The sequence below is a fragment of the Pocillopora verrucosa genome, chromosome 10 (genome assembly GCF_036669915.1).
Source record: "Pocillopora verrucosa isolate sample1 chromosome 10, ASM3666991v2, whole genome shotgun sequence".
NCBI classification, from domain to species: domain Eukaryota; kingdom Metazoa; phylum Cnidaria; class Anthozoa; order Scleractinia; family Pocilloporidae; genus Pocillopora; species Pocillopora verrucosa.
In genome coordinates, this window is record NC_089321.1 from 10,048,425 (window position 1) to 10,076,261 (window position 27,837).

The following is a 27,837-nucleotide window of genomic DNA, read 5'->3' on the forward strand; positions in this document are numbered from 1 at the left end:
CAATAACATAAATTAAAGCTATAAATGAATTCAACCTCATACTTGAACCCTAAATTTTCTACAGTCCCCGTCATAATGTGGTTTCATTTCTTGTTGTTAGGGTAGAAGCGGCGCTCAACTTCTTACTGGAAGACCTGGGTTGAAGCCCAGTTGAAGCCTGCTGTTTTTCTATTTTTTTTTTCTTCAGACTAAGTTTTACGTTTTTCCCGCCAGTAAACGAGGTTTTTCAGTCACGCACGATTAAGGCATCAGTTCTTGAGTCATTTTCTAAGAAGTTGGCTTTTGTCTGTAGGTTGATATTTTGTTTTGTCTCGACTAAATAATTAGGGGAGGCGGGATTAATATACTTAGCTAGTATGCAACTTTTGTCCTACTTGTCTAATATCCATAGGAGTGTAACGCGAGACTTAAAACACAGTAATACCTCATTAAGCTATATCTCTTTGAAGTACGTTTCGATCATTTAAAGTAAGAAATCTTGGACTCCTCGGTTTGACGGTCTTGAACGTGTCTCATTTCCCTTAACTTTTCAAGTCAGCAAGGTTTAAATTCGCGCGTTTTTTATGCGGCAAAAGTTTGCCAGTGAAACCATAATTAACAATGCCTTGCAAATCAGTTTTGAATATTTAAAGTCCCAATCTCGTGGGTATAGAACGGACAGAGGTGCAGACCCTCACTGTTTTAAATAGTCCATCATTGAAGCGTTCACAAGGCAGCCGACTTCAGATGAATACTATAGTGAAATCTGGCATTTTGGACAGAATATTTTGTTTCCAAGAAGGCTCTCCGATCCGCGATCCTCCTGAACTCACTCCTACCTCTCTCGTAGAGGAGAGCTATTGCATGCGAACTGATCAAATCTATTACAAACAAAAGAAAATAATTCAAAGGTACAAAAGCTTTAATTGTATGCGTTTATGATCGTGAATATGTTCCAACTCTTAATGTATTAGTTTATAATCTTGAATTATCCTAATTAATCCTCATTCGCTATCGTTCATCCGGTGCAATCAGACGTCAGCCGACTGCAACCTTCAACAACACACGCCGCAGAAAAAAAAAGAGGAAGATGAATGTTGCGTTACTGTCAATAACTTTGATGGCTTTGCTATGTAAAGGAGAAACTTTGCCAGGTATGTTTCTTTTAAAAACTTTTTTCTTTTTAAGTGCCTTGCCCCTAACGTGTGCCTTCGTAGCTCAGTTGATAGTGGCGCCAAACTAGTATCTAAGAGGCACAGTTTTGAATCCCATCAAAGCCTGGTTTTTTTTCGGGGTTTTTCTGCAATTGCTTAAATGGCATGGCAGTCCACTAGCAAAGATCATAGCTTGAATATGTTTTTGTTATAAGTCGAATAGTAGAGCTACTTCGAGCAGAAAATCAGCTGTAACCGTTTGATCAAAGAGTTAATGAAACATCAAATTAACGATGGACAAACGTTTAAAGACTAAAAGAAACAAATTGGTGGAGTGGGAAGAAGAAGAAGAAGAAGAAGAAGAGAAGATGAATTTGAGACGTATTTTTGTGTTCTAACTGTTCTTAGCCTCAATATTTGTGCGAAAGGGTCAACGCATTGTCGCTTATTTTACTAGCATGGTCATGCAAAGAAAATTTCTGCTAACTAGGCTTTGCGGTGGAGAGCGAAATATCTTGTTCGCCTTTTTAACTGTTGTTAGTTTTTGCAATAAATTGTATATCGGCTTCAATTATCTGAAATTACCAAGCCAGGTTATCCGAAATAATAGTGGTGTACGCATTTTGTTTGAGCGCCAAAAGGATATTATGGCGCCAAAAACTAACCATGCATAAGAAATGAGCAACGAATATTCAGTTTGAATCATGTGGCTGGACATGTCTTCTGTAATGTGTAATTTTTAACAAAATCCAAAGCAAAAACGGATACTCAAGGTTTTCTCTCGAGATCGCGAAAAAGTGGGTGGTATATCCTTGTGGGTTTCATGATGACAGCCGTTTGCCGTTTGAACGCGTATAGTCTTAAACAGAACTCAGACAGCCCTCCTCCGACTTCGCAAACCTCTCACAAAGAATTTCATAGGTAACTTCTCTCCTTCTTCATCGTCTTTCGTGCTGGGCAGCTTGGACCCACCCTTCTCTTAGGTCTTCTGGAAGCGACCATTTCTTTACAAAACCCAACAGAGCGTTCATTGAGCGGAAGACCCCACGGGATCATCAATGTTGGTGGGCAGAAGTTGTATCTTGCAATTTAAACTGCGTGGGTGGGGCTCGATGGGGTCAAACGTTGCATGTTTGAAAGCGTTTCTAGCAAACTTAAAAGAACGAACCCATTGTTCTCTCTGTACACTCTAAAATGGCGAATTACCAAAGGGGACTGAACTGGATTGCAAGAACGGTTGAAGGCGAAGTATTCTAGGTCCATTTCGCTTGTTGTAGTCTGTGGCGCCTCAAACATGCCACCAAACGTGGTGTAATTCTTAAAGAAGGGGACTGAAAACGCTATAAGATTTAAAAACCTGTGTACTTTCCCTAAAGGATCGCTCCCTCATGGTAGAACCACTTCTTGCGTCCGCTTATATACCTTTGGATCACAAAAGGCTCTATATTTTGGCGGTTTCATCAGGTTGTTAGAGGTGCTATGTCAACTGAACGCAAGTTAGTTTTGCAATAAATGTAAGGAGACAAGGTCGGGACTTATCTTCTATTTTATCTCATTATCTATACTGTCCTCGCACAGTGTGTGAGATGATGCTTTGTTAAAATAGAGAAACTCAAAAGAGTGAATAACAAAGCGAGAATCAACGAGGAAAGCCACGAAAAGAGAAATTTAAAACGAATTACAAATAACGAAATGCATAGACTCTGGTCTTTCTCTGAGAGAAAACTAGACAAATTCGCCAATCTGCGATTCTTGAAAGCACTAAAACAAGGTTGCAACTTGTGAGCAAAACGAAATAAGAAAGATGGCAAATTTTGAGACTTGCTCACTAACATGTACAGCTCGCTGGTAGAGGATCAAATTAAGAAATCCGCAGATCTGGGGTCGATTCTTCATTATACGCTCGTCACAAAACGAATGACATATCATATGTTTAAAGTTTAAACTCGGCCTGCCAAGAGCACAGTCATTACATGGGTGTAAGGGGGGAATAAAATCTCCATGTTACGTGTTAGAAGATGTTTCTGGCAAGCCATATGAAAGAGTATTTTCGTTCGTTGTTGAAAGATATGGCGTGAGGCACCGCACTTGGGGTGACCTTGAAACTTACGCAGGTAGACCTGTGGATTTGATATTCAGAGGGTCACGGCTGCGAAATCACAGAAAAATGTGTTGATATGTGTTGCAAGTTCTCTAGTTGCTAATTCATCAAAATATATGAAAATTCGGCGGGAAGGGACGTCGTAACTTAAGAAAGAAAATCATTAAGTGTACGCTTAGTTAGGTCGCATGCAGAAGGAGATCAAACAGGTGAAGATTAAGCAAGATAGGTAACGAGCATGCTTTCATTTCTTTCTTCTGTCATTGGTTCACTGCGATTTTTTTTGTGTTTTACGATTGAACCAATCCATTAAGTAGATGATGCGTATATCTTGCTTTAAATCTGCCTCAGTTCTTAAGAAGTTGTCCGCTCAGGTGACAGGACCTGTAACAAAAAACCACCTTTTGATCGCACGTTACACCCTTCCTCAAAATATGGTACGCCCATCAACGTGGGCCGGAAACTTTTACTAATAATACCTCCGAAAGTAAGAGGACTGAGATCACACATGAGAACTCAACCATTGTATCCTTATGTAATTTGAATAAGACTCATTAAGCCTAAGTACCTGTGATCAGGTGAAACAAAACAGCTCAAGCTGGAGAAACAAGAACAAAAAAGATTGGCTGAAAAGGTTTATTGGTTAAATTTAGGAGAATTTCAGGCGATACCTCTCTGTCCCCCAAAATATTATGCGCACTACGTTTCTCAGGATTCACACGGGAACATTTTTCCCAAACTTATCGTCCGGTGGCAAAGAAGATTTGCGTGCTCGTAGGCTAAGATTGAAGAAGTTGCACTGCTATATCTCACTTATCATTATTTTCATCTTAATTTGTCTCTAACAAATGTCTATCGCATTGGTGACGTAAGGATACTTCGGTAAAGATGGATTCAAGGTGGTAGGTTTAGATTTAGATGAGATTTACAGTAAAACTGCGCGATGTGTGCGAGGTTCTTGAAACCATGACAAAGAACTACGTGAAAGAACTCAGTTCCATGCATTGTGTGTCATGCGTGTGTATGCTACTCATCAAGCACCACTTAAACAAGCTTAAACAAGTTTCCAATGTCGTGTATTTCTGAATGGAAATATTGCGTGCTAAGGGGGTTGCTAACAGATACGTTTTGAATTTTGGAATTATCCTTCTGAGTTCCACTAGACTGAAACGCGATCAACCTTCTAAAAATAAGTGATTTCTCACGAAAACGTGATTCTTCTCGAGCGAACGTGGCTAACGGAAATTTAAAACGTAAATGTTTGAGGAACACCCAATCACAAAGCTTTTTCTGTAAGAGTACACCGTTATTGCGTGGTTGAAAATCTAAGGAGCGAGTGGACCTATCATCGGGAAACAGAAGAAATACATTTTAGGGGGAGGTGTGGTTATTTTGCAACTATTTTGACTTGAAAGCGTTTCATGTCTTTCATAGGTTCAGTTGGCTCGGTGTAAGAAAATCTTGCTTAAATTTTCAGGAGCCGAATCGAGTTTGTGAAAACAAAATCTTATAAGGAGGGCCATTTGTTGTTCTCACCTTGGCCTTCGAAAATAACTCTTTCGCTAATGTAATATGTTTTGGTCTATTGCCTCCACTCTTCTGCTTTGATGGCTCATTCAGTTCAAAGATGCATTTACTCTTTCTTAATACTGGCGAATTAAACTAGTGCGACGAAATTTAGGCAAATCAAAGATACCTATGTTTATGCTTTCAGGATATAGAACCAAATAAGGTCTAAAACTTCACTATGTAACGCGTGATGTCATTGGTTTAAAAAGCGTGCTCCATCACAGTCTAAAACATAGAGCTGACCTTTCTTTTTGTTCCTGTGAAATTTCGGAACAAGCGAGCCGGCAAATAGCAACAGAAGAACCAAACGGAGATTTATAAACTGCCAAGCACCGTAATTTACGTTATTATAACGTGAGCAGAGACGAAAATCCTCAAAAGGAAAACGAATGGACAGTCCGAGTTTTGAAGGTTTTCACGCCCAGTTTAATAGATTGCAAGCTTGCGTAAGGTAATAAAAATCAAACACAGCTAACATTCATATAGTATATATAGTTTCGTGTTCAAGAAGTGGGGAAAAACGTGCTCTATCCGCTTCCTGTCTGCTTTTGCAACAGAACAGAGTACAGTCAAGGCTTCTCTATTTGTTAATTACGATCCGGAAACATCAATTTTTTTTCATGGACAACTAAACCCGAAATACCCTTAGCAAGGGTATCCAAGTTTAAATTAGTCAACTCTCTCATACTTGTGACTATGCCAGCCTCTTGAGAGCACTGTTAGTCTGACGCTCCCTCCCCCCTTAACTGATTGTTTTGCATTTGAGAGTCATATCAAAGGTAACATCAGGTATTTTCGTCTGTAAGCGGTGCTTGCGTGCATGTTTTATCGTGTTTAAGTGTAGATGTCACCATATGCTGGGTTATTTGACAGATGAATGCCATTAGCTCTCGACATATGTCTGTAATTACAGCCAGCTCTCGTAAATGAACAGTATAAAGAGTGATGACCCTCAGCGCGTTTTTCCAGTCCATCCTATATAAGCGTTCAGAAGGCAGGCTTCAGTAAACAACAATAACACACGATAGAAAAGAAGCGAGGATTTTGTGTCAAGATGAATGCAATCACTTTGCTGTTTCTAACTTTGTTAGTTGTGCTGTGTCAAGGTATATCTCTTTTCCTTTCTTTTCTTGTCCTGAAAATCGAACTTGGTGAAATTGGAAGGCAGATGGCTACTTTACGATGCACATTCAGCGCTAACCGGTCGTTTGAAAAATTAACTTAAACAATGTTAAACTGAGGGGTGACAATAAATACAGAAACAGATCGGTTGGGTGGTAAGAATTAGAGAAGTTTATACAGTGGTGAAATAGCGTGCATTTAGGAGACGCCTATTCGCCTTTCTCAGCCTCAATTTTTATACCGTAGGTCAGACGCATCCTAATCTTGCATCCTAACGTTGTTTACGACTGAGTTGAAGTTTAGATACAATTAAGATAATAAAGAAAAGTGCCAAAACCGTCTTCGACATAACAACTTTGAATCTTGTTAGCTGTATGTGCTTAATTAAGTGGCATATCTAAGGCGTGTTTTTTCTAAGTACGATTACCTGAGTTGAACTATGTGCTTGAATGTCTACGGATTTTTAAGACAAATTTAGTGTTCTGTAGAATTGCGAGTTTATGGACGTAATTCGCTCGATCTGTAGCAATCAACGCAGTGATTACACAGCTTTGACAAAAAGGTTCTCGCAATTGACTGCAAAATGGACAAAATTAGTGTTTTGTAGAATTGCGACTGAGTTTATGGACGTCATTCGCTCGATCTCTAGCAATCAACGCAGCGATTACACAGCTTCGACAAAAAGGTTCTCGCAATCAGATTGACTGCAAAATATCAACTAAGCCATATTTTTGTGTGTAGAATATTGTACACCGATAAAATTTGTTTCTGCAATTCTGTTAGGTAGCAAAGAAAAGGCAACGTATCTTTCAAGATGTAATCTTGATAGAGGGTATAGGAAAAACTGCAACCGCTAATACAATGATATGAATTGAATTTATCGGATCGCATTATAACTGAACATGAACTGTAGTAACAGATCGCATTATGACTAAACATCGATAGTAACAGATTTACTGAAGCTGTTTACAGGAAAATGTAGTTTATGTCCTGCGTCATGCACGAATGAAAGTAAAAATTTCTTAAACCAGTTTGTGACTTTCCAACCATTTCTTAGAATAGATGGTAGTTTAGTATTTCTTTGGAAGTAGAAACGAGGATAGCAATTTGAAAGGTTGATAACTTCGCTTATCAAAGTTCACAGGAAACGAGTGTATCATTGTTTCTGACGACTAACATTGTTTTTATCGAGGGCAGTTCTCGCAAGTGTGTGATTTTGCTTGAAATTTCTATGTAGGACTAATCTGTAAAAATGTAACACAACAGGTGGAGGGCAGTAATTTGATGGCTTGAAAAGTGATGATATAAGAGCGAAGAGAAACGGAAAAGAAAATTGAAGAATGACTCAATAGAGATAAACAGGGGGAAATCACGATATCGTCGGAAAAGAAAATTTAGGTTGTAACTAAAACACATTTTTCTGCCGAATTTCAGTAAAAAAAAAACAAAACAAAACAAAAACAAAAACAAAAGGAGAAAGTGATATCTTTGAATATACTCAAGTGAGTTCATATCCACTTTTCATCACCTTTGGTAGGAAATACTTGAGATTAGCGTCTTTCAAAACCAGTTGAAAAACCAACGGGAAAAACATGCAACACTTGAGTAAAGGAAACAAACGCGTGTGGTTCAGACCGACAAACGCCAGAAGTAGTCGCACGCACGAGCGAAGCTTCACCACGTCTGATCACTCGCGCGCGTATTACTCACGTTTCTGTCAGGCGACTGTCATGAAAGCTAACTTCAAATATGTACTTAATCCGTTCTCAATAAACAGCGAGTTAATCAAACTGCATAGAACACTCTAGAAAGAGTTATAGGCCACCTTATCGATCTAGGAATCTGGCTGGCAGCAGGGAACATACCAAGCAACACGTCAGAGTCTGCGTCAATGCAGTTAACTACCGGTGTGATAAAACACCTTGATGAAAGGTCAAGATGGTACTTACAGCTGGAATTAATTAAACCAACAATGATCATCTTTGTGGAAAAGAGCAATGATAAAAAAACAAGGGAAAAAATGAAACAGGGGAAAAAAGGATATGTAATTTCACTACTTATTAATTTTCTTCCGCTCGGTTTTTTTTTTCTATACCAGAGGTTTTTCGACGTTTTGGTGGATAGCAACACGTAGCCTTTTAATGAAAAAACAATCAGTTTACCCTTTTTTGGCCTGATTTCGCTACTGGTAACTGGATGAGGTCGATATGCTACTATCTATATCATTTCCGTCTTGAACTGAATATCAAGATGAAAAGATTCGACCCCACCCCCTTGAAACGTCCCTTCACACCCCTCCCCACCCCCCCTCCCTTCATATAGACTAAAAGCCGGAAAACTAGTCCACCACACCCTGTTCACTCGGCGAATCTGTCACAATTTGCAGGCAAACGCAGTAGTCCTGTTGGAGAATGCCCGTATGTGAGACCTCCAGTGGACTGTGCCGGTGAACTGGGATTGCTGGGAGGACTCTTCTCCTCTGGTGAAGACAAAGACGAGTGTTCCGCTGACGATGAATGCACGTCGTCGATGAAGTGCTGTATGATGGGCTGTAACAATAAATGTGTACATCCAGTTACTCATTGTAAGTAAACTATATTTCCGTCAGTTTGACGGCAACTTGTTCAAGACGCTTGCGGTTTTATGTTTCCCTCAAAGCTTTCTCCTAATTGGCTCCTTGTGTTACTTTTCTTTTTTTTTTCTGATTGGCTGCTTTGACTACATTGCGCTCTAATCCAACCTCCTTTGTTTGCCTTTAGGGTGTCAGGCTCCTGTCGATCTCGCCATCCTATTTGACGCGCAGATTTCCACATGGCCAAAAGTGAGGAAAATGGTCCTCAAAATTGTCCACAAAATGTCCATCGGAGAAGACAATACTCACATAGCGTTGGGAGCAATTTCAAAAAAGGGTCAGCCGCTGCTTGGATTTGATCAACTTAAGGGCCGAAATATCAGCCATGTTAATGTGTGGAAATTCATGAAGGCATTTACACCCACGAAAAAGAATGGAAAACTAACAACAGCCTTGAAGAATGCCAAACAAATGTTTGATGAGAAGAAAGGGGCAAGAGAAAATGGCATGAAGGTAAACATACATATCAAATCTACACTCTTAATCCTCGCGGTATCAACCGGGCGACAAACGCTTTTCATTCAACTAAGTTATTCTCCAATAGCGAAACTCCATTCTTCTGTATATAAACACTTATTCAACACACAATTCTTCTCTTTGCTTTGAAGATGGGCTAACACTCGAAACTTCAGCTTTAGAAAGTCTTTATGGAAGCCAGTGCACATTATCACTGAACTAAGTTGATAAAACTAAATTACCTTGTTATACGCAGCACCTCTGTCAGTTTCTCTAGAAACGTATACCCACTTACTTCAAATATGGATTGCTTAAATTTTTGTGACACCATGGATTCATTTTTCACATCGAGAAATTTTTGGAAGTGGGATGTCAGTCAATCTACACTCACGCACTCCTGAGCACTGCATGACATCCCAGACTACATTTACAGCAACCTAAGTCGATGAAATATTATGAGCAACTGGAAAAACGTCTTTTGCTTTTTGTCATAGGTCCTCCTTGTTTTGTCCGACGCAAACATAGATTTTGAAGAAAGCGACGCCGTGGACGAAGTTGCGCAAGAATTTAGAGATTCTAACGTTCTGGTACAGACTGTAGGAATTACTGATGAAATGAGCCTGATGACTCTGGTGCAGATAGCTACGAGCGACATCTACGTTTGGCCTGACGTTGATGATGAGATGCTAAACGAACTGAAGAAGCTCGAGAAACAACCATGCAATTCTGATGCGCTTTGAATTATCAATGTTATTGTCTTAATTCAAATTTCTTTTGTAGAATCTTTTTTTCAACCCATGCCATAAATACAAACAGAAACAGGCATTCCGAATTTAAGAAAACCGTTGTAGGTACGGTGCCTATCGTGAGCTGCTATTTCATTTCCGCCGAATTATAAGGGACGTCACTTCCGGTTTCGTTCGACTGTCTTTAACATGCACTTTTTATCTTCCTTTCCATTTATTTTTACCAAGAAGCGTTTCAAGAGTTTTGAAAAACCTTGTTAAGATCGAGGAGATTACGAAGCCGGCTCAAAACCAGTATTTTTTATGACACGATTTAAAATAGTCATGGAGCGCTTTCTTGTGGTGGAACATTGGGTTTCGTAGTTGCTATTTGGATTTTCTTGTCACACGCACTTGCCTAAGAGACATGTACTATATGGGATACGCTATGGTGTAAAAGTCAAAAGTGTTGCATAATTGCTTGGTAGCCAGAAAGTTTTAAGATCTCTCTAGTATTCTAGCTTTATGCCTCCATATTGTTCATGTTAGTATTATAATGTTTTATTTTTGTACGCGCACTTTCGTTTTAAGTCACGATTTCGAAATGATGTTCAAGTGGGCGAGCAACTTTGCAATCATAAGTTGAGTCGCCTTTGAGGTATTATTCAAAGTCATTCAGTAGCCTAAGGTTATTTTATAAATACTCATTAGGTAGGTAAATATTTTTGTAGGACGTTTGTCACCCGTTTGTCTACCCTTTCTTTCTCTTTGAGCACGAGATAATCACAACAAAGAATTTTAAATAGCCTCTTTCGAGTATTTAGCTCAAGACTTGATCCCAGGTCATACATCCGTCAATTATAAAAATGACGAGAGACTGGGAAGGAAGGAACTTTCCATGATTCAGCGGTCTTTCTTCTGAGGTTCTTCCTCTTTAGGGAGCAACTAGTAAACTAACCTTGTTCAAAGAAGGCTGAGCTGATAAGGGGTTTCATTTTGTAACTATGATAACTGAGGTAAGTAAGACTTAAATTGATCGATTGTAAGGTACCACAGATATTCGGCTCTATACTTTGGGAGGGCGTGTTCATACTTAGCAGAGTCGTGTTCATAGCTGTTAGTTTATTCCTTTGATGCCTAAGTGTGACTAGCATCCAATCTAGTTGGGTGGGGTTCGTACCTATTTGAAATAACTGCGAGTGTTCCTGTGTCAGTAAATGTCGACAGTAATCTCGTACCCAGATCCTACCGTGTAACTGTAACTGAAATGTAATGTACAGCCGCTTGGTCGTGGAAGGTCCGACACCCCGAGTATGTGAATACTCTAGGTTACCCCGACGGTGCTATACTTCAATGTCTCTAATGGTTTGCTAACGACTTAGAGTCGCTTCCAAACCTTGATGCTCTTGTGGAGCCATTTTAAGAATCAAAAGCCAAAGAAGATCCGGATTAATAGTTTTAAACAATACTAAACTTCGAGCCGGACCGAATTGAAATCCGAAGGTTTAAGCTAACGATACTAAGTACTCGTTACGTGTCTTACCTTGAGCGGGGTGCTGAGGTATGATAACACCTCCTTCATTGCGGTGGAAAGGGCAAAAATTTTCAGGCCGAGTTTTTCATTTAATCGCCTCTTGTCAAACCTAACCTATTCGTAATTAAAAAGTGACCATTTACTAACCTTATTAATTTTCCTGTTCTCGCCCCAATGACACACAATGCGCTTAGCACATTTCTCAGATGATTTGGGGAAAGCGAAAGTTCTTCACTGATATTTCACGTTCAAGATTTCTGACTTTCCGTTTGAATTACATACTCAAGTTTGTTACAACCGCGTGAGAACCATCGAAACTACGTGTAATAGCGACTGAGCCTATCTGTGATTGTCTGTTCAAATGCACGGGTTTTTTTTTTAGCGCCACACTGTCAAACATCATTATTGACAACAATAGAAAACAATAGACGTAAATTACACTTTTGGTCGATTATTAAGGTAAAATTTATCCACGTAGCTGAGTGCATGGGAATTATGTACAAACAGAAATATTGTGAGCTCCGAACAAATATCGCATTATCTAAAATGTGTGGCAACAAAGATTTTCACACTTTTGTCGAACTCTTTTGAATATTTCATTATTTTTGTTTGTAATTTTCAACCAGTGCGTTGGGATTAAAAGACAAACTTGAAGGAATCACTTCCACAGCAAAAATGTTTTAAAATATTCTCGATGTATGAAAACCAATATATCCCTGAAATCAGTTTTTGCTTTGTGTCAAAATTATTACTCTAGAGATGTTTTCGTTTCAATTATTCATTACCACTGGAAATTATTCCGAAATCTCTCGCCATAGGCGCAATTTGTGACGGCAGTTCGTGTCCTCCGTAAATAAAACCGTTCGGGTATAGCATCAAATTTTCAAAACTACAACTCAAGGAAATGTAGAAGGGTCGCCATGGGGAATTTTTCGTCAGATCGTGGGTGTGAGGATTTAATTTCATTCTTTAACAAAATCTTCAAATCCTTAAATTGGTCGCGAGCTTTTGTTCGCTCGCGGGGAAAATATGAGGCCTCGAGAAACGCGAGCGAGCGAGTAGCATTTTATTATTAGTGCCAGACTCCTGGCAAACATCTCCTCAATTGGTCTCAAATCTTCCCGCGGAAGGAGAAACGCACGTCCTTCAGGGCTAACAATGAGGGTCTGCTCATTGGCTAAACAAAGAGGAAGTACGTGTATTAACATTGGTTTTTGATTTAATTTCATTTCACTTTTTCATAACTTGGGTGCTATTTTTGACGGTTATCAACCCAGCCTTAATTGTGCGGTACTTCACTCTTTCTTGGTTAGTCCCCTCAGTCCATATTTCAGCAGCAAACGTTTCAGGGAACCTAAAAAGATCATTTCAAAAGGTTTGTTAGATACGTGTGAGATTCACTGGAAAAAGCTACTTTTTCTCAGAAATGATTACCGGAGTACTGCTCATCATCTTTGGAAACTTTGTGTGAAGATAGAGGAAGCCGATTTTGGAAGATCTTTTTGGGAATACATTTTTTATATGAGCACCTATAGCCACAACTTACCAGAACAAGGCGCTTTTGAAATTTTCTTCAATTGTGCCAGGAGATTCCCAAAAAATTCTGCGTTGAAAAAGTTGTCCGGGCTGGATGTGATATCGAGAAGCGTTCTCATATTCAGTTCGTCGGCCCAGACTCCCACAGGATAAATCTGCACCCCGGCCATCATCAGGTCTTCTGCTTCGTTCCTAAGATTAAGCATTGTTGGATTCCACGTCTGTCCTCCGTCGCTAAAAACAAGAAGGATCTAAAAGACAAAGAGAAAGGTGTATGTAACTGATCAAGGGCCTAAAATCCCTTCCCCCTCAATCTAGCCTTACTAAGACAGCTCAAGCGAACTGGTCTCTCGAACACAGCACTTAAATGTAAGGCATACGCAAATGGGTCAATTATGACTTCCTGCACACAAAATTCACCCCAAAATTTTAGAGCAAGATTTAAGAAACAACCGTAGTCTCGCAAAATTTTTTAAAATAAAATGATTTGTTCATACAAATCTGCTCAGACACTTATGTTATTAATTGATATCCCAGAAGCTCACCTTCTGCGCGTGTTTCCTTCCACCTCCCAATTTCGAGAATACCTCTTTACGTGCCATGCGCAGAGCCAGATCAATCCTTGTCTGCCCGCTGATAAACTTGAGGTTGTCAACTACCTTAAAGACGTTATCACTTGTGATGTTGTCTCCTTTAAGGGTGTTGAGATTCAGCTCAATGTGTGGCACGCTGTCAATCATTATGATACTGACATGGGTTTTCTTCTCCGAGATGGTGAACTGGGTGAGGGTTCTGTCTACCATTTTTTTTATCTTTTTGAAGTTTTCAACACCAACACTCTCCGACGAGTCGATCATGAAAACGAGGTCCATGGGTTTTTCACACACTGCATAGATTTAGAAATGAGAAAAAAAAAAGTTAGGTAGAGTTTCCTCATGACGTCAAAAGGGTGACTGATTTCATAATAACAGCTCGAGTCAAAGGCCATCATTATAATTGGCTCTTTAATGTTGTATCGGCTGCAATTTAAGGTTGGTCTTTTTGCGATGTTGATGAAGTGATGGCCCTATTTTAGGCAATTTTTTCGGCTGTATATATCTTCGCTTAACAACTTCGGCGTAAGAAAGATTTTATCGACTTGATGAAACCCCCAAAATATTTTAACCAATAGCAACATCCATAGCGGAAACGAAAATTCAATAGCTTCAGGGACCGGTCATAATTGTGCACGGGGGAAGGGGGGGGGGGGGAAGGTGGGTGGCAAGATCAGAGGATTTTGGTCGTATCGCAATAAAATTTACCTGATCTTCCCATAAGGTTCTGTAATATACGTATGATTACCACTCTGTCAGTTATTAACGGTTAAATTTCTACAGTCCCCTCCTTCCCCTCCTTATATATACTTTGTCGACTATGACTAATCCCCCCTCTATTCTCCTGAAAATAACGTGTTCCTCCAAAGATTCTCCGACCACCCCTTCCCCCCCCCTCCCCCTTCCGTTCCTTACTTGTATATCCTCGATGACGTTTCCCATGCTTGCGTTTGACAGCTGTTTGGCACGTTAGTTTACAGCCGTTGTAACAACACTTGTTTTTAGTCTCCCCGCAGTCCACATCCACCGCACATTCGTGAACGATTGGGAATGAACAGCGGTGATGCCACGTCAGTCGAGGACAATCGCCAGAATTTTGCACTACGAGAATAAATAAAACGTATGTCGACAAGACAATGCATATGTACTATTCGAAGAACGCTAGATTTCGTGTTTGGGTTAATTATCTAGTTGTGGGAAGCGATTATACGAAGAAAAAGAAAAACAACGGAAACCACATGAGCAGAGCGGGGAGTGGTTTGATTTTGTTTACAGACCTGTTTCCTATTTTTGATTAAACCCAGTCGATGTAAAAAAAAAAGAGAAATTGTCGTGACATCAAATCATATTTTGATTTCTTAAATAGGATTACTCGATCTTAAATCCCATTTTAGTTTGTGTTTCCGTTTGCGTACAGATATACCACCCTTTTCGACTCTTTTTTGGCACCGATATTATTATATTGATAACCGCTTCATTCAAATTTCTGTTGCTTACAAGGTCAGCTTCGTTTCCCCTTTGGCATCTCAAGAAGCTGTTGATGGAATGAATCGTTCAGTTTGAAATAACAAACCAAATAATTAAAACACTTTCGTAAACCAGAAATTTAAACAAAACACCAAATACAGCTTTTCAAACAATCCCAGAAAAACCCCCCAAAAAGAAACCTTTCGTGAATAGGTAAGATGAGGACGTACACGAATTATTCCAACTTCGTAATAAGCTTATCACAAAAATTCGTGCAGATTACACACTTTTTTAACTGCTTCTTCACGAAATATTTGCGCCGTTTCCGTTATGCAGAAAAATTGAAAAATTAACGCACGGTTTGTGTCTAATTGATTCCTTTTGACCCGACTAGACTCAACTACAGCTGGAATGGCTAGCAAAGAAAAAGCGTATATTTCACTGCACAGATGCGTTAACTACTCTACGTGTTTTTAAGAACACTCTTGTTATTAATTTGCTTGCAGTAACAGAAGGGTTATTTCGCATTTCATCTTTGTACCAATGTGATATTTCATCAGAAACAACTATCCACGATGCTAAAAAAAACTAATTGCCGATTATAATTAGCGCGGTCTGCGCTAAGTTAAATTCCTTCCTGTTCCTACAATGGGTTAAATTTCATGTTAAAGTCCTTTCCTCCTTAAGATCCTTAAGAAAGCAAGCCAAATGTTTTCATATCAACGCAATGCAGCCATGATCTATCTATCTTACACGAATTCGAAGCACATAGATGGCTAAAACAAGAAAAATATGTGTGCAGTTCGAATCCTGGAATGAGTGGATAAATAAATAGCGTAGAAAGATGTAAACAAACTGTTAGTGCCTATTTTTTTTTTCTTTTTAGGCCTTGGGCCTTTACGAGATTAAAGATCAGATCGTTTTGAAGAATCAGTGATAAAACCTGCATCTCTTAAACTTACACGCTTCTTCATCGCTGTCTTGGCAAACAGAAGACCCAAAGAAAGACACAGACACCATAACTGCCAAAGCTGTGAACAAGTGCATTTTGCCTTCCTTAATACAGTGGATAGAGATTCGCTGTAGCAAGGTTATACGTTCCTAAACTGACGGCGCTTCAAGTAAATTCTAAACCACTGTGTTCATATGACCTGGATATTATTTTTCTCGGAGTATAATGTCACTGATAATATTCTTGAAGGCTAATGTGATTGGCATAAGCTTCGCAATCTTGACTCGCACGTCATAAAATTGACCAATGAAATTAAGGTATGAAGGTGCCCTAATAAAGGCATCCGTGGTCGGGTTCAGAACATTAAGTACACGTCAATCAAAATTTCTAACAATAGACAAAATTAATATATTTTATAAAACCAAACTGGATAGACCCTACAAACCCTATAGCTTCTTCGAATTCTTCGTAACCTACCGCTGAGTCTCCATGTCGAAAGCCAGTTAGACATTAAAGAATCAAACTGGAGTTATAGCTGCGTTTGACTAATAATGGGTCCCTGTGACAATTATCTAGCGATCCAAATGTCAGCAGTAGGCACGATATCGATGTTCGTCACGTGAAACTGATTTTATGGATGAGTGACCAGTAATTGAAGTTCTCCAACCTGCTGCTAGTCTTTAAATTAATCCAGCCCGCGTTGCCACGGGAAAAACGTAGATTCAACTGCATTAATACAAAGGATATACGGAGGAATGGTCGGGGGATCCAGACCCCCTCCCTCCCGCCTCGTCAGAGTTGTGTTTATTTTTGTAACTGTTTGCCTGACCTTAAAATTCTTGCAATGACATGATCACGTATAACTACTAACCACAAGTGAAGGGGCGAGGTGGAGAGCGTGGGTTGGTGAAGAATTTTTTTTTACCCTTTTGCCATCAAATGTTTCTAGATCTTTCCTTTTGCACGAAACATTTATTTGTCGTCTCTCGCCGGGGGACTTCTTTTTTGGTTTGTACCAGACTAATGAACACAATCTTTCAACTGAATCATTGCAAAAGGTTGCATAAGACTTAAAACACACCATCTTCTTTCTATAATCGCGCAAATTAAGCGCTTTTCATAAGCCTTGAGAGGGAGAGCGGGTTACTCTCATCCGGACCCTCAAATTTTGATGACGAGCGAAAAAGGGGGGCGAGTGGAGGAAAATACATTTCAGGGGGTGGAGTAAGGAGAAAGGAGAACCTTTAACTGAACCCCAGGCGCCCCCCCCCCCCCACCCCACCCCAATTTCATTGGCATGGAAGCGCAGCTTTATCTTTCGTCCCTGTTAACCGAGATCCTAACACAGGTTAGTTGCGCATATCTCGAAGTTTGGGTCTGCGCGACTTAAAGCCAGGCTCAGGTCGGTTATTTCATGTCTTTCGCTCATGGCTAACAAATGTTGTCTTCTTTCCCAGACCCAGTGTGATAACAGTAATTCTCAAGTGGTCTGCGGTCACTCTATCACGTCGCCAAAATGGTTGTTTTGTTTTCCAGATCATACTGAAAAAAAGGAACACAGACGGAATAATAAATTTGATGGCCAATACTTTGTCTGAGAGAAGTAAGAAACTACCAAGAGGTAAAAATTATTTTGTTCACTCACCGAGTAAACTTCCGTTGACAAAGTTTCTGGATATTATCAACCAAGGCTTCACCAAAGCTGTCAGAGCTAAACCTCAAAACTTGCAAAACACGCAATGTATAAAGGCAGATGAACGCAAATAAACAAATTAATTGTTCTTTGGGATTTTAGAATGATATATTGTTTTGCTTCACTACTGGCGACTTCTTGGTCGCCTTTAGTGAGGTCACGACCAGTAACGCGCATGTCAAATGAGACGAGTTACTGGATGTTGTGAGAGGCTGCCTTCCATATCAGATATTTATTACGAGGAACTCATCTGATGAATAATAGCTTACCTCCATAAGCTTTATTCCTACAGAAAGGGGAGGAAAAAAGTAAAAAAATAAAATTTAGGAGACGATCAGTAAAATATATAGAGAATCTGGTCGCAATTGAGGTGGTCCAGGGTTCGATCATTTTCGTACCTAGAGCTCACGACCGAGAGCGTCGTTCGATGGCTAGACGTTGCTATGGAGGTATTGGCAATCTTAGCTGATATTTGAAGCTTATATTTTCACAGGAAAATCGCAAATGTGCTCATACTCGACAAGACGTGTATTCTAAAGATTTTGTTGGCCTATAACGATTTTGATATCATTATGCTCAAGACGAACTCAATTTTCGTACCACAAGCAACTTTGGATATTTCCTCTGCCACGTTTACAAGTTGGTCGTATGATTCCGCGGTAATAACATTTTCTCGAGCGCCTGCAATTTCTATCAGCTCATCTTCATCAATATCTTCCTTATTCCAAACTGCCACAACATAAATCTTGATTCCTTTGTTTCGCAGAGGCTCAGACGCCTCCTGTAATGACTTGACACTGCTTTGTTGGCCTGTTTGTTTACCAGTGGTTAACAGAATCATAATCTGTGAATAGAACAATAAAAAATATTAAAATGTTTCGCTTTAAAATAGCGCAGTAATTTTCATGATAACTTAAGAATTATCGTTAAAAGGAGATGGATAAACCTAACTTAAGTGACTAAAGTGATCACAACGGCTAAAGTTTTCGCAACAGCAAACTCAGGAGAAATTTAGAGAGCCCATACAATAGCTCAAACCGGACATGCAAGGAAAACAGGATATAATTTATTGCATGTGATTGAGAGTTTTTAGCTCACTGACCCTGCTGACATCGCTAGTTAAGCGTACCAAAAGAAATATAGAGATATAGCTTTCAATACTCCTTGTGCAAAATTTGCCTTATTTTTCTGGTTCTGCTGTAAAATTATTGCGCCGTGAGACTTTCTTGACAGACCTTTTTAATGTCACTTTTATTCACCCTCATTCCCGCCTCTGCAGTAAACAGTCTTTCATTCGCCAGTTTTAGCGCCTTGTCAATGTAGCGGTCACCTCCGGTCGGCGCTACTTTTTCGATGAAGTCTTTCACATTTTCCGGAGTTAGGCGGTCACCTTCAAAAGTTTTGAAGTCCATAACCAATTGTGCATCTGTGCTGTAGGTGATTAAACCAACATGGCTTTTTAGGCGGCCTATGTTGAAAAAGTCCACCAAAGAAGTGGTGAAGTCCAGAACCTGACAATCGAAAGAAAACGTGCACGTAGATGACGTAAAGCAATTTATAAAGTGTCGATCGCGTGACTAGTGACCGCCCAGTCTTTCGTGAAATGCTCGACATAACACTTAGGCGCATCATTATTAGTTCCAGTCCTCTTGTACAAATTTTAAAAGGGAATAAATAAAAACAGAGCAGAAAATTTCTGAAAAAAAAAAGAAAATTCATAGCCGCTCAAAAAACAAGACGGAGATAACCAAAACAATTCTTACAATGTGATAATTTATATAAACCGTATTTGATTATCAATTTGGAGCGGGAATTTTTGGGTAAAGGCATTGTACTTTACAAACCTCTCGCCATTTGCTCCCAGCCGTATCGGATGAGTCTAAAATGATTCCAAGATCTGTTGGCTCCGCACAAAGAATTTCTAAAACAAAACAATTTGTTGACTTTGACACGAACTCGGAAGTTGTTATTAGAATTAAGATTGTTCGTCAAGAGTAAAAATATGAAGAAAACACAAGCATATGGCCTAATTTACATAGAGTAGTCGTTAAGTCAACAATAATGCAAAGCAATGCAAGCATCATGTAATGCAGTATTTCTTTTTTCATTCAGAAATCAGTTTTATATTTTTCTTAGCCTTGTTATGGTGATCTTGGACCGAACCTAGACTGAACAATGATTAGGAACTTTGCATGTAGTGCTTTCAGGAAGAGCAGTGTTGAGCAACTTATGCCCGTGGTAACTGTTAAACTTACTTGACAAGTGAACCAAAAGTTTGTAAGATAACATCACATCCCTTTCGAACGGAACCAGCTCCGGAGACGAAAAGTCACGCGATGTAAATCTGACGTGCTTTATGATCTAACAGACGGTCTAGCCATAACAATTTAAATGATCATTTAGGGGTTGGAAGCCAAGCGAAAAAGAAATTAATTGGTTGAAAACTCAGAAGAACGTAAAGGTCATGAAGAGGGAAGAATTTCAAAGTGATTTTTGGCTCAAGTGAAGATCGATCACTGACTCAATCATATAAACTGCTTTGTAAAACTGATTACATTTGCGCAAACACATAGATCCTAAGTCAGCTTACGTCACCGTTCATTTTGTCCTCAGTGTGAAGGCAAACGTTCAGTACGGGTTACGGTTTCATATGTTCTTAAAAGACATTGTTAATTTCTGTCCTTCAATTCCGGTGCAAGAAAAACAATTGAAAACCTGCCCATGATAACATACCTTCTTGGGCAAGCATTCCTGCTTTCAACGTGAACAAAACGCTGCAGATTAGAAGTAATTTGATGTAACGCATGATTTCTTATGCGGATTCACCGAGTACCACTTTGAACGACAAACATCTTTCGTTTGAGGTTATGCTTAGAGCGAAAGGGTTTGATAATGTTTAATATCATACCGTGACAAGTTGGTGACATCGACAAATTAACGCGTCATCGACTGTGAGAGAATTTCGCCGCTTAATCGCGGTTGATTTCATTAACAAACACATCGAACAAAAGTTGATTCAATTGAATGCTATAAGGGAGCACTTTTCGGCTCAGTCGGTCGTATTGTTATCAGTGAACTGAAAGCCACATAAGGAGATAAACCCGAACCCCTTTAAGCTTTAATTCAAGATAAAGTTTTAAATGTTCTTCTCCCCTTGTTTCAACGCCCGCCGACTCAGGCGCAGTTACATCGCGCTTCCCAGTAAATAAAACTTCTGATTGTGGAATGACTTCATTCTCAAATGGGCTTTTTATGGCAAATCTTCTCAACACTTGAATTGAATCAGTAGTAAAATAGACCACCAACTTGAACCATGTGGCCCAAGAAGACTCGCTTTTTTGCCGTTCTGCTTTCCTTTCCCTTTTTTTCCGCAAAACAGAGTTTCCCTGTCGCGCATTAATTATGTTTGCCGCGACGAAAATTCCTGCAAGAAGCATGCATGTAAAAGGTGCACGTTCAAGTACGTAATCTGTTCAAGGCTAGCAGGCCAAACTTCAGATCCTCTTTGGCATTTTAGGCAGTGGCAATTGCACACTCTGTTTACCGTTCAAGATATCGAAAACCATGCTCTGTTTAGTGGACATACCAGTGTGTATGTGGGAGGTCGCTTAATTAATTAGTAATCCCATAATTGATACTTTTCTTAATTCTCATCACTTGTCTGCATGATATCAGTATAGATATGGTAAGGAGAAATTCTGTCTTGGTCACTCACGGGAGTTAAAGAGTTCAGGGGTACTAGGGTGCAACTGATTCTCTCTTCGTCAAGTTGACTTATAGCCAATGACAAATGCTACAAAAAGCGCCTCCCTCTCTCTCCACCCATTGCTTCAGAGTTCAACCTATGACTTTCTCTAGTCTTCAGGACCAACTGGACGTTCCACGTTAATTTTCTAACGAGTATGTACAACTTGTAATAACCGTGAGCCTACATCCTCTTTTCAGACTCTGTGCTTCAGCTAAGAACAAGCTATATGATTCCCCGCTTACTCCTGCTCCTGGCCTGGTTTCTTGGCCATGCAAAACATGCCAAACCGATTTTTTTACGGCCTGTCGTAGACATTTTATCTAATACAATCAATTGGCACTGTTTATGCGCGGTTGTCACAGTATTAACACGTCCTCACGCTAATTACTTAGTATATTTTTAAATTATAAATTAATCTATTTATTTATTTGTTTAATTTTTTTTGGAGGGGGGGGAGCTAAATGCCATTGATAATTTGGCTTTATTTTTTGATATTTGTTCAGCTTCATGTACCAAATATTTCAATTGGTCTTCGGGGTCAATTCATTTTAACGCAAATCTGACAGCTCCCTTAGAAAAATCCTTGATATCTCTCTCGGGACAGCTGTCATTTTAACTGACATCTTCGAGCTGTAGGAAGTATAATGCCCCTTGCTAGTCACACAGAAGCTGAAACCATCACAGAGAAACTAGAACGATAGAAACACCGCGGTGATCGAAGACCTGCAGACGGCTCCACTCCATGACTACAGATTCAGTCAGTCAAGTATCATGTTACCTCACAAAGACCACTATTCTACTCTCGCGGCCTTGCCTGGCCCCAGTAAAAGCGGGATGAATTTGACAACATCCTGACCAAACTTCAGCGCTTTGGTTTCTACAAAGATCCTGGAAACATGGCTCCATTGAAGGCATTAACGACGGTATTTGTCTTCGGATTGCTTCTCGCAAGAATACGCGCCCGTGAGTAATGAATATTCATGACTGAAAATAATAACGCTATCGTATAAATTTTAGCTCACGCGAGATGTGTTAGACTTTAATTTGTGCAAGGATAAAGAAAAGAGTTTTGTGCTTAACAGAGGGGAATTTCAGTTTCTATTAAGAAACTTCCATCGAAATGAGTCATTATAATTTACTAATCCACGGATTTAGCGAAGGGTTATGGGCAAAGATTACAAAATTAATCGAAATCTGACCATCTTGGCAATTCTCCATTTAATGAAACCTTGCCCGTTCAAACTTTGAAATTGTAAAATATGACGATATTTTACAATACTTTTCGTTAGCTGACGAATACTTACATCATTCTATTCGATTTCTATGTTTTTTTCCTCCTGAATACCGAGTAACATGGAGTGTAATCTTTTTTAAACAACGAATCGATTGTAGTCGTTGACTTGAGCTACGGAAACTTCGCTTCGCTGAGAAATTTTGCGACGGCGCCGATCGCTAGAGTTATCAGTGAAAGGCAGATCTCGCATATGTTACGATTTCATCGAACGCTTTGAAAATAAGGCAAGCATGTTGAATATGCATTATTTTGTGCGACCGTTCGTGGAAGGCATGACGTTTTGTTGAAAAAGATTGTGTGACATGGATTGTGTCACACAACACCCTATTTCGTAAATATTAATTTTCATCCGTCAGTCATAAACAAAAGATATGTGTTAGGTAATGTTATTTGGCAAGGAATTAAGCATGATCCGCAAAATGAATAGGAATAGAAGAATTTCCCCCTCAAGACTTCAAATCCTGTTCCTTTCACGGAACTACCATTTTGAATCCATGATGTATAACAAATTTAAAGGGAACCAACAGACATGATAGCGGCTGGAACTCGTACTAGGACTTCCATAAGAGCCTCAGTTGAAAAAATAAATAAAGTATTGCGATTTTTTTCGATTAATTTATTATAAAGCAGACTCTTCCACTGGTGAGTAGGATATGGGAGGCACTTTAGGGAAGTTTAGTCGCAGGGGGGTGACCTTCACAACCCCTCTATCATACTCGTTTCGTCTATTTGGAGCCACACAGGCCGTATTTGGGACTGCTCCTCCTCCCTCCCCCCTCCCCTCCCCCGCTCCTCTAGAAGACTCGTTTAAAAGTTTTAGGTCTGCAATGAGCTATTTTTCTGTAAGCATTTCTTTTCACGAAGAACCATTATTAACATTGCAGAGTATGTCTGCCCGAAAGTCACCAAATATGGTGCAGAATGCCCATTGGACGTTGACAATGAATGTGAATCAGACCAGGCATGTTCCGCTGGCCTCAAATGCTGTCCTTCCATATTTGATGATGAAGCTTGTCAACTGCTCTGCTTAGAACCTGAACCTCAAAGTAAGATGTAACCTTTTTCATTTGTAGATTGGGTTTATTCTTTTATCTCGTATCTGGTATTGTTTGGTTAGTAAAGTAAACACTTAATCTCGCCTATGTGGGACAACTGAGCTCAATCCGAATATGCCCGCGCACGCTCGTTAGCATTGCTTTAAGGGGAAGGGAAAAAAACATTTAACTCCCACCTCGTTGGGTGCGATTCTTTGCATGATTAAGATAGAAATCTTAGAAATCTCAACTCAACGGTGAAAATTGGCCGTAAAAGCTCCAGAAGAATCCCCTATGTGGGTGTAATCTTTTCCTCTTTCGTCCTTCAAGCCGCTTGCCCTGTTTCTGTGGACTTCGCCTTCATTTTGGACGGCTCAGGAAGTATCTCCAAAAAAAACTGGGGTCGAATTAAGGAGTTTGTCAAACGCATAGTGGACGCGTTCGACGTTTCTCCAGATGGCACCCACTTTGCACTGCTCGAGTACAGTACAGACCCTAAAGTTTACCTCAGATTTAACGATTTCGCCGATGCACAGCTCAATGGTGTGAATGTCAAGCGAAAGGTGGAAGAAATGTTACAATCGAAAGGAAAAACATTCATTGATAAAGCTTTGGAGTTAGCAAATCAGGAAATTTTCACTACAGAAGGTGGCATGAGACCAGATGTCAAACAGGTTAGAGAAATTTACAGGAATCGTTTTAAGTTATAAGAATATGCTGGTAACAGCTTTCCTCAAGTTGAATAATGTCCATATCATTTGAACTTTTACGAGAGAAAAATAGGAAATTTTACGAGAAGTCCAACGGTATAAACGCGTGAAACGTCTTGTCTCGCGGAAAGTGCGAATCACCAAGTCACGCAAATCTTAAGAAGAGACGAGCGAAAGTGCAGTGGTTGCCTGACGACCCTCGCTGCTCTTTCATGCGTTTGCTTTTTCCCTTGCAGAGATCCTTGCACGGGTTGAATAATTCAATCAAAACCAATGGCTGACCAAATCGCAATTCTTTTCGATTAGATTAGTTTAGTGCCAATCACAGAGCGAGGCATAGCAACAGCATGTTGTATCACGCTTTTCCTCCCTGACCTTGATACCTTACCATCATTTTATAGATTGCTCTGGTGGTCACAGACGGTACCCAGACCCCTGAGCCCAGTCCAGTAGCATCAGAAGAAAACCTTATTGCTGCAGCCGAGAAGTTGCATAAGAAAGGAATTGATGTAATTACGCTCGGCATCGGAAAGAACGTCAACCCCTTCCAGCTGCTAAACATAGCATCTGATGAAGAAAACTTATACTCGGCAGAAGTCTTTGAAGAAATCCTGACTAGTGTCGTAGGAGAACTGACCAGGCGAGAGTGCCTAGGTAAGTTATAACATTGCGCTTCTACTTTTGTGTTCCTAATTGAACCGCTGTCAAAGATAACGCAGAGCTAGGAGGTGAAGGGTCTTCACCTCCTACTTCTATGATCAGAGATCGATTATTGAACTTGACAGGATCTTTCGTGAAACGGGCTCCATGAGTCCCGCCTCTCTGAAAGCCTGGTCGTTTCCGATCCCGAATTTCGCTTTTTCTTTTATTTAATAGGTCCAGAATCGGTGAACTTTTTAAGAAAATCGGAGGATAGTTTTTCCTGTTTCCCCACTTAAGTATTTTGGGGAATTTCAGTAGAGGCACTGATTCTTTCAAGTAGTTGGCCCGAGAAACTCGTAGAGAAACCCTTGGAGCAACCAAAGTGCACGCGCGTAGTATCTCGTATATTTTATATAATTTCATCATAGATGATTTTGCTATAAAGATAGCTGGATCTGGCATAAATATGCTAAACTAACAAAAATAAAATGCATTTTTGTTTCAGCTTGTTCTGAGCCGGTTGATGTAGTATTTGGAATCCCAACTTCCCGATCTATTCCTGCGGACCAGTTTGAGAATATGAAGTATTTCGTGAATCAAACGATCGATTCATTCGATGTGGGTCCCTTGAAAGTACATGTTGGTCTTATTACGTACAGTTCCTCCGCGCAGACAACCTTGGCCATCAACCAACTGAATTCAAAAGAGGTCCTTGAATCCTTTACGTCTAGTCTGAGTCAACAAGGGAATAGTGCCAACGTGGTCTCTGCACTGGATGAAGCCTACGGCAGTACCTTCACCATGTATGGCGGTGTAAGACAGTCCAAACCTAAGGTGTTTGTACTTATTGTCCCAGAGGGTTCAGTTGGTGGTCAACAGGAGGTACTACAAGGCGCAGCGAGGCTTAAGAGCCTTGGAGTAAGGTTGCTTACTGTTGGAGTCGGGCAAAACATTGACCAAAACCTTTATGCGCTTGCGTCAACTCAGCCCTCTTCAAAGTTCTTCTATGGCGTTCCAGATCACAAGGAACTCATCGGGAAAAGCAGGGCTGTTGCTGATGTGCTTTGCAAAGGTAAAGGAATTTACTTCATTCTATGATTACTTTTTTTCCTCCTCGTGACTTGGTACTGGGTTGTTTTTAGGCAATAAATGAAAAAAATAGGACCAAGTTTATTCCACGCTCACTTTGTCATATACTCGTCGCTAGACTAAAGATTTCAGCTTTTAGAAAATCTTGTCGGAGTAAACCAAAGAATCAAACAAGATACACAGATAGATAGAAAGACAGGTAGAAAGGCACACACATACACACAAAAAAAAACAAAAAACAATCAGACAAACAAACAAGCAAGGAAGCAAACGAAATCGAATCGTCTTTGAATAGAGTGAAATCGTGAAAAAATCGTTTGTTGAGGTAGAGAAACACCAGAGAGACAAGATAAACTCCTTGAGGGAACAAGGATGGTTTACAATGGACCAGATGAGTCCTTGAAAGAGTGAGTAAGACAGAATTTCTCCTCATAATAACAAAACAATGTCGGGCACACATCTGACGCGGTACCGGTCGTTTCGCCTACGGGTCGTTTCGCCTACCGTCTGTTCGCCTACGTCTAGGGTCGGTTCGCCTTCGTCTAATATGTCAGTTCGCTTACGATTCAAATTTCAAAGCTTTAAAACTCAATTGTTTAAAAGTTCTTGTTGAACCTCGCAGAAAAACTGAGTATTTAAGATGAAATAAACCACCGTTTACGGTCTTTCTGTTTACTTGTGACTCGAGCGAATGTTTTGACTGTTAGTTCGTGCACCTTAACGCGATCCGCAAACTTAGGTAGATGAAAAAAATAGATACGGTGAGAATCGTATGGCAGACAGTAAGGAGAATTACTGATGAGATCTTAAAAGTGAAAGGATTTTAACAGTGATTGCAAGTGACGAACTCAGAGATTAAGCTGGCAAGATTTTATACAAATTGAAAAATCCTGACATCAACCATTAACTCTCAGAAGTGATGAACATGTAACCTCTCTCTATGACATCCATACATTATCTTTGAAAACAGGTTTTCGTTACTAATTTAAACTTTGAAGACAAGTTCTCGTTACTAATTTAAACTTTGAAAACAAGTTCTCGTTACTGATTTACAAGAAAATGTGTAGAAGTTAGAGGGGAGAATTGACAATCAGATCTTGGGAATTAGGGTTATTTCTATAACATTGTATTCACAACGCGACAGCTTTCTCAACCTTAGCCTTGGGAAGGAAGGAAGTCGTGACAAAGGGGGGTCTTCAATGGGTCTTCAATGCTGTTGATGGTTTTATATTTTGCAGGCAAAGTTGGCAAATGTCCTCTTCCCCCTCTACTGCCTTCACTGGGCTGTCCAAGAACTCTCAAGGAAGAATGTGAAGTCGATGCAGGTTGTAACTCGGGTGGGGGGTCCCCACTGTGTTGCCCGAACAGCTGTGGTGGACGGCAATGTCTGGGGCAAATCAGAAGTATGGATTTAACGTAAACAAAATTTCAGATATCATAAACATATCTACTTAGTTGAGTATCCTCCGGGAGCTAATCAAAGCTTCTATGGGATGAAGCGACTGGGATTAGTGTTACTCCTCTCTAGATGGGATATTACTTAGCCTGTTCCAGGCGTTCAGTCTCTAAAACGAAGCGCGATGGTCAACAATGTGAGTAGGAGTGAAGAGCCGAGGGAGGTCTGGGTTGGATTGCATAATAAACTTCGCAACTCGAACCAAACATCTCTCTTTTTCTCTTAGCTGCTATTGTTGGGCTGTTCGCTATTTCACTCCGTTTTACTCATTGAACGTCTGGAACACGCTATATCTTACTTCATCGGAGGTCACTTCCCAGCGTTTTGTAAGATTTCCCTGACAGTTCGCAG

The 27,837-nt window shown here is 40.0% G+C and overlaps 4 protein-coding genes and 1 long non-coding RNA gene across 9 annotated transcripts in view; 3 read left to right on the forward strand and 2 right to left on the reverse strand.

The window, feature by feature from the left end:
• The first annotated feature begins 5,748 nt into the window (after positions 1–5,748).
• On the forward strand, positions 5,749–10,715 carry LOC131799122 (uncharacterized). Its single transcript, XM_059116792.2, has 4 exons — positions 5,749–5,909; positions 8,312–8,509; positions 8,685–9,010; positions 9,508–10,715. Exons 1-4 carry the CDS (start codon positions 5,858–5,860, stop codon positions 9,751–9,753), a joined length of 822 nt encoding a protein of 273 aa, XP_058972775.2. The 5' UTR covers positions 5,749–5,857; the 3' UTR covers positions 9,754–10,715.
• Positions 10,716–12,473: 1,758 nt separating this feature from the next.
• On the reverse strand, positions 12,474–16,040 carry LOC131799121 (matrilin-3). Its single transcript, XM_059116791.2, has 5 exons — positions 15,831–16,040; positions 14,317–14,502; positions 13,354–13,694; positions 12,819–13,059; positions 12,474–12,626 (listed from the first exon to the last, which is right to left on the reverse strand). Exons 1-5 carry the CDS (start codon positions 15,913–15,915, stop codon positions 12,568–12,570), a joined length of 912 nt encoding a protein of 303 aa, XP_058972774.1. The 5' UTR covers positions 15,916–16,040; the 3' UTR covers positions 12,474–12,567.
• Positions 16,041–16,178: 138 nt separating this feature from the next.
• On the reverse strand, positions 16,179–20,384 carry LOC131799123 (matrilin-3-like). 5 transcript variants are annotated; one of them, XR_010719035.1, is made up of 7 exons: positions 20,247–20,384; positions 19,358–19,434; positions 18,749–19,024; positions 18,114–18,357; positions 17,783–17,799; positions 17,466–17,544; positions 17,104–17,362 (listed from the first exon to the last, which is right to left on the reverse strand). XR_010719035.1 is itself a non-coding variant. In XM_059116794.2 (6 exons), the coding sequence occupies exons 1-6, from the start codon at positions 20,317–20,319 to the stop codon at positions 16,841–16,843; spliced, it is 708 nt and encodes a 235-aa protein (XP_058972777.2). In that variant the 5' UTR covers positions 20,320–20,384; the 3' UTR covers positions 16,179–16,840. The 5 variants fall into 5 exon arrangements, 4 of the variants coding, with proteins under 4 accessions (XP_058972777.2, XP_058972778.2, XP_066029846.1 ...); XM_059116794.2 differs by lacking the exons at positions 17,104–17,362; positions 17,466–17,544 and adding an exon at positions 16,179–16,861; XM_059116795.2 differs by having other exon boundaries at positions 17,104–17,544.
• On the forward strand, positions 17,105–18,119 carry LOC131799127 (uncharacterized). Its single transcript, XR_009341369.2, has 3 exons — positions 17,105–17,168; positions 17,278–17,441; positions 18,007–18,119. It is a non-coding gene; the product is annotated as an uncharacterized lncRNA (long non-coding RNA).
• Positions 20,385–21,911: 1,527 nt separating the features above from the next.
• The window catches only part of LOC131799125 (collagen alpha-2(I) chain), a 37,833-nt gene continuing 31,907 nt past the window's right edge, over positions 21,912–27,837 (forward strand). Inside the window, exons 1-6 of the mRNA XM_066173746.1 lie at positions 21,912–22,224; positions 23,440–23,601; positions 23,920–24,263; positions 24,701–24,953; positions 25,447–26,013; positions 27,269–27,433. Coding sequence (XP_066029843.1) covers positions 22,158–22,224; positions 23,440–23,601; positions 23,920–24,263; positions 24,701–24,953; positions 25,447–26,013; positions 27,269–27,433 — 1,558 coding nt within the window. The 5' untranslated portion in view covers positions 21,912–22,157. The remainder of the gene's footprint in view (positions 22,225–23,439; positions 23,602–23,919; positions 24,264–24,700; positions 24,954–25,446; positions 26,014–27,268; positions 27,434–27,837) is intronic.